Below are 6,500 nucleotides of genomic sequence, written 5' to 3' on the forward strand. Positions count from 1 at the left end.
AAAACTTTTGAGAAATAAACTTCTACTGTACCATAAAGGTAGTCGTATTCTGGTTTTAAAAGTATTTGCATCTGTGTTGCAGATTTCAAAATTCTGTAAAAGTATCCAATTTATCGAAAATTTTTTTAAACAATTCAAGTAATTTCAACATACATATTGAATTATTCATAATTTATTAAAATTATGAATAATTCAATATGTATGTTAATGGAATATGTGATTGATGGATTAATATTTGGTTATATTCATAGCACAAATTAATTAATTAATTTTTCTGTTTGAAAATTTATCATGTATTGATATTTTTTCTATAATTCTCTAAAAAGTAGTAATGATTATTAAAAAGGCTTAAAAATTTTGATTATTGTATTATTAAATATTTATGATAATTTAATTTCTTTTTTCATTAGAATTAGGATATAATAGAAGTATTTTTACATATAGCTAGACAATTTAATTTTTTCCCATCTTTGTTTTAGCCAAAAATATGATTTTATTTTTTAAAATATTTGAAATCATACAAAATGTGGAATGAATAATTTTTTCAATATTACTTAATTTATTGTTCTCAAACTTTTTCAAGAGCAGTCTCCCTGTTTTGTAAAAATATTTCTTGTCTCTCTACACTATAATGAAAAATACTAACTTTTTTAGTTTTATTAGAATAAAATACATCTTTATACATTATTTTCTTGTGCTGTTTACAGTTTTAACAATATAAAATTAAAATACTGCATATTGCTTAATGATATAATTATGACATTGTGAACGTAGCCATATAATTTTCAATATAATAATGTTAATGAAATAGAGGAAATTAGCAAGTATTTTCAATACTGTATTGTATCAAGTATGTTGCAGAAGTTGTGTTAAAAAAAAATGATTTTGATCATTTCTTTGCAATATCTCAAAATGGTCTGGTGTCCACTAGGGAAGTATAATATCAGTAGTTTATTGCAATATTTATCAAAATCTTTTGTTATTTGAATTAAATTTGCCGAAACTATCTGCGTATGTAGAATTTTAACTTTAAAGAAATATAGTATGTGCATGTATATGTATATGTATGCTGTATGATAAAATACAACACAACACACAAAACATTTTATTATTGTAAAAATTTCATTTTAAACATAGAGATAATTCAAGTCTTTAAATTTCATAATGTTATTGATTTAATGTTGTATATTTTTTAGGTGAAAATGAATATTTTTAAGAAATAGTCTGTACAACTGCTTGTAAAAATGAAGGAAAACTATGTTATTTTAATGTTTTGGTTATTTCTTAATTTATCATCAGTGAGATGTGTTTATTCCAGTAAGTACTAAATATTAACTTTCCACTGTGTAAGTTTCAAATATTCTATTTATTTATTTTTCTTTGTATATATATTTTTTAAATATACACATTGGTCAACAGATAATCTAAAAAATTCATTTTGTAAAATTGTTTCTCAGATTTCTTGGATCTGGAATTTCAGTCGGAACCTTTAACGGTCATGGTGACGCCGCGTGACGGCAGGGTGGTCTTCCGTTGCTCGGCCTCTCCGCCCTCCGCAGTCATAACTTGGCTGTGGAACGGCGAACCTCTGACTCAGGAATCGGAGGGTGGATTCAATGTAGGTCATCATAAATTAGTTGTAAATCTACCAAAGAAAAACAGAGAAGAGATCGATCTTTATGATAATAGCAAAATTCAGTGTCTAGCTCATCATAAGAAAAGAGCTTTACTTAGTCTGCCTGCCAGTCTCATAATTGGAAGTAAGTTTACTTGTGATAAATTTTATATTTTAATGTAAAATTACTTATTAATGTTTCTATTGTGTGTATTCAGAACTAGATCCATTTCCTCCTCAAAATGACATCAATATGGAAATTGTGAGAGGGAATACAGCAGTCATTCCATGCCTTCCTCCACCCAGTGTGCCAATTGCAGTCACTGAATTTCACTTTCAAGACACTGTTATCAGTAGATCAACAGGTAATAAATACAACCATTTGTAATTTATAACATTTTATAAAAAAAAAACACTACACATTATGATAAAATTAGAAACCTAGATTTACATTAATATTTTTACAGTTTTTCTATGTGCAATAATTATTGGTGCCAATTGACTGATATCTGTTTATTTGCATGTGGAAATTTAGGTGATGCCACTTGACTAGTGCCAATAATCATTATGCCAGTAAGAGTATACAGTGAGTATAGTTTTTGGTGTCATTAAATGGCATGCTCCTGGCACCAATAATCATTGCATATGAGATTCAGCTTAGTTGATTTATTGTCATAAAGTTAAAATTAGAAATAACAAGAATATTGGTTCAAATGCTAATTATTTTTCTTAAATTTGGATTTTATATTTAACAAGGCTCCCCCCTTTTTTTTTAATCTTTGAAGAATGCATGTATGTCTAAAACATAGATGTAAATAAAGATAGTTAAATGTAAAAAGTATTGATATTTAACAATTGTATTTTCATACAATTTTTACATTAAATTAATGCTTAGAGAAATTTTTTATTTACAGAACGATATCATCTGATGCCTTCAGGTAATCTACAGATTTTTGGAGTTCAGGCAAATGATTCTGGTTCATATCGCTGTGATGTAATTAATCCTTTTCTGAATGAAAAAAGAATGGGAAAACATCAAACTGTACTTTCTGTGATAGGTAAATATAAAAAATATTTTTATATAATTAGTTGTTATTATTTTTTTAACTTCAATCGGTTAAGATGCATTATTAAAAGTTCTTTCATTTAATATATCCAAAAATTTTTAAGATATTTTGATAAAATTTTTTTATGTTCTTTAAAATATTTCCTTGGCATTGTGTACAGTATTGCAGCATTGTGAGCCAGTTATTGAAACTACTCTATACTCTTTTGGGGATGTATTTTTGTTCTTTTGTCCTGTTAAAAAACTTCAATCATTGAAAAATATTTCAGATCTTGCACCTTTGAAAATGGCTTTCCAAAAAGCTTTTTTTCTTTGATGAAAAAATGCAAGGTCTGCTGAGTAAATAAGAAATTACAGAACTGCATCATTATCTTATTACAAATAATGCTTTTTTTCAATGTTTTATGAGGCTAATCTATTTAGATCAGAATAAATGACAAGGAATTTGAGAATGAGACTCATTTTTGGCAATTCAAATACAGTTGTCAGCTGTCTTGGGGTTTGTCTAATAATAAAATTAACTTTTTCTCATTTTCTAGTAACAACAATAAGTCATATTGCAACAGATCTTTCTGTTAGTCAGTGAGCATGTGGGAGACTCACTTTGTGCAAACTTTTTAACCTTGCCAATCAATATATTTAAATCTGGACTAATCAGCATTATTGTAATATGAGAGTTAAACAAAGTCTTTGAACAACTATGTTTTGCTCATTTGTGAGCTCACAAAGCTAGTCTTAATGGAAATCTTTCAAACTTGGCCATCTGTCTTGAAATCAATGATTTCAACTTATGTTGGATACAAACAATCATTTTCACCATAAATAGCATATAAATTAACCATAAATTGACCATAAATTTTGGTTACAATCATCTTTCATGGAATCCATGTCAAAAAGTCACTAACCAAAAATGCCTAACTTCATGCAAAAATTATCACTAAACTAATTGTTGTATGACAAATACTCCAGCTTGTTGTAACAGCAGATAACTTGCTGAAAAAGACAACAAATGGATAATCAATGCCAAGTTCACAATGTTCAAAAACTGTCTTAAGATTATTCACACTAGCTGTTCATTTTACAATAGCTGATGTTGATCATGAAAAAATATGAATTTTTCTAAAATTTGAATTTTATATTTAACAAGGCCTTTTTTTTAATCTTGGAAGAATGCATATATGTCTAAAATATAGATGTAAATACTGTAAAATTTTAGGCATATGCAAAATTGAAACAATTGAAAAATTTTTCTAAAATCTGAAATTAACAGATTATTGTTAATTCATCATTCTAAAAACATGAGAAATTTTCTAGTAGAAATTGATTATATATAATCGAGTCCTATTAATCTCTCTCATAAACAGCAAACATACTGAATGAGTAAATTTAATTGATATTTGTGAATTTAAATTTACAGAAGAAAAAGAAAATAAACGTTCCTCTTTCCTAATGAATCCCATAAATCAGACAAATGTCATTATGGGAAGTAACGTGACACTAGAATGTGTGGTGCAAGGTTTTCCCATTCCAAATATAACATGGGAAAAACAAAATGGATATTTACCTAGAGGAAGACATTTGCAAGTAGGAGGTAAAGTTTAAATTTTCTACTTTTATATGAAGTTAGTTATTATTTGAATAGTAAATAGTTGCTATTATTTGAACAATAAAGCATTCTAATAAAATTTTAAACATAAGTACAGTGGTCTCAGGATACAAACGTCCCAACATATGAAATTTTCAGGATACAACATGAAATTCGAACATATTTTTGCTCCACGATACGAACAAAAACTCACTATATGACGTTACATTAGTTCACAGCACCATTTTTTTATTCATTTCTGTTCATTGGTCTCAGTCCGTGTGTTTGCTTCCTCATGGAAGGAATTCGCTCGATAAAGGAAATCTTGAGGTATTATCAGAAAGTGACTGATTTTATTGAAAAGAAACATCCCAAAAAGGTTCACACTAGCCATATTGCTGCTCAGAGTAATGACATTTGCCTAAGTCATCTTAGAAACATTTTAAAAAGTAGGCAAAGCCAAACTTCTTTGGATAGATATTTTACCAAGCAACCTCTATCCAGTGAAAGTGTTGGTGGAAGTGAAGGAAAGAAAGCAAAAAGCCGTGAATAGAAATTTAAAATATATATATATATATAAAACAACAATAATTTTTTATCTTTTCTAAGTTATTGTTACATTATGTTATGTAAGTTAAGTTTTAGTATCATTTCCCTTCTCCCTCTNTAGCATTGGGTGTGTTCATTCTCTCAGAGAAAACCCACTGATTGTTGTTTCCTCTGTCACATACATAATGTGCTGTGGAAACATCTTCATGTATTGACACATACACTTCCTCCTGATGTGTGAGGCAAAATCAGACTGACTTGCAGGAAATTCTAATAACCTTTCATAATGGAGTATAGTAACACTCTTAAACTTGTCAGAACTCTCCCTAGACATGAGTAATACTCTTCCATTTTATATACCACACCAAAATTGACAACCTTTCAACACAAAGTAATCAATTACAGGCTACTAAACATTCCAAATGGATCACACAGTATATTTTACAGAAAATATTTGAGTCAAATATAAAATTATAGCATAGCTAGCTGCGTGTACAAAAAATGTAATGATGATTACGTACTGTACATATTATATCTCTAGTATTAAATTCCTCCCATGAAACTAATGCAAACTTCAGAAAAATAATATTAATTCTAGTGTTTTTGTATCTTAACCAATGTCCACAAATTATGTGGGTAATCCCAAAAGTAAGGTCTCCTATTTTTTAAAAATAGGAAGAAATGTTTATTTTCAATAATGTTCATATCATTTTAAAGCTTGAACATTTATCTATTTTTCTACATAATCGCCATTTTGGTTGATGCATTTTTGTAGGCACTGTAACAGATTTTGTATGCCCATGTCATACCAGCTCGCCACCATGTCACGGGACCCATCTTGCGCACACCTTCCGATATTGCAACTTTTCTGTTAAAATCCTATGAATGGTGCTTCAGGAAACTCCAAGAACCAAAATGCAGAGATCATCCAGAGTGATTCCCCGATCTTCACACATGGTTTGCTCAACCTTTGCGACTGTCTCCCACTTCTTTCTTTATCATGAATTTCAGTACGATGTGCTGCAAACTCCCTACACCACTTGAGTACGTTTTTGACATCTATGCATGACATGCCATACATTTCGTCAATTAGTGATGAATTTCAATCGGTTTAACACGACACAGCGGCAAGCTGGTGACATGGGCATACAAAAATGCATCAACTGAAATGGTGATTATGTAGAAAAATAGATAAATGTGAGATTAGCAGTGGGTCACTGGTTAATCCCCAAATGACCACTTACTCTGCACAGGCTGGTAAAACCCGATCTCAGGGTCATTGGATGGCTAGGAGGGCAAATCGAGTGGGTGAGGAAGCTGACAGGTGTCCTTAAATGACAGGAAACAGGTTCAACAAAATAATAAATTGAAGGGCTAAGCTATGATACATAAAGCGATAACAATATATAGGTTAAATGCGGTTAAATACAACTCAGAATAAATGCGGCTAACATACTCCTTCCTCTGAGGGTTAAACTAAAAATACGCTTAGGGAGAGAGAGGGTTCAAATAATTACCTCAAAGAGAGCTCTATGTGGCGATTAAGTGTTATGTGGAAGTTCCTATGGTCTTCTATATGGTATCTTCTCCTTTTGTCGGGTCGAGTCCATTGTATGGAGGTCTGGGAGACAAGATGCACACATCAAAAAGTATAACTTCCTAGAGATCGACCTGAGCTTCCGGAG

General features: G+C 30.1%; 1 protein-coding gene across 1 annotated transcript; it reads left to right on the top strand.

Moving 5' to 3' along the window:
• Window positions 1-1,177: 1,177 nt before the first annotated feature.
• Window positions 1,178-4,308, top strand: LOC111634120 (cell adhesion molecule-related/down-regulated by oncogenes-like). The gene is made up of 5 exons (XM_023378811.1): window positions 1,178-1,317; window positions 1,458-1,760; window positions 1,834-1,980; window positions 2,530-2,673; window positions 4,099-4,308. Exons 1-5 carry the CDS (start codon window positions 1,245-1,247, stop codon window positions 4,281-4,283), a joined length of 852 nt encoding a protein of 283 aa, XP_023234579.1. The 5' UTR covers window positions 1,178-1,244; the 3' UTR covers window positions 4,284-4,308.
• The last annotated feature ends 2,192 nt before the right edge of the window (window positions 4,309-6,500 follow it).

The sequence above is a fragment of the Centruroides sculpturatus genome, unplaced genomic scaffold (assembly GCF_000671375.1).
Source record: "Centruroides sculpturatus isolate CEXI.00-Female unplaced genomic scaffold, Cexi_2.0 scaffold944, whole genome shotgun sequence".
Taxonomy (NCBI): domain Eukaryota; kingdom Metazoa; phylum Arthropoda; class Arachnida; order Scorpiones; family Buthidae; genus Centruroides; species Centruroides sculpturatus.

What these genes read in the sequence shown, in the direction of transcription:
- LOC111634120 (XM_023378811.1), top strand. Translation starts at nt 1,245, where the DNA reads ATGAAGGAAAACTATGTTATTTTAATGTTTTGGTTATTTCTTAATTTA. An exon ending in AGTGAGATGTGTTTATTCCA is followed by an intron (nt 1,318 to 1,457) that starts GTAAGTACTAAA and finishes ATTGTTTCTCAG; the next exon opens with ATTTCTTGGATCTGGAATTT. An exon ending in TGTTATCAGTAGATCAACAG is followed by an intron (nt 1,981 to 2,529) that starts GTAATAAATACA and finishes TTTTATTTACAG; the next exon opens with AACGATATCATCTGATGCCT.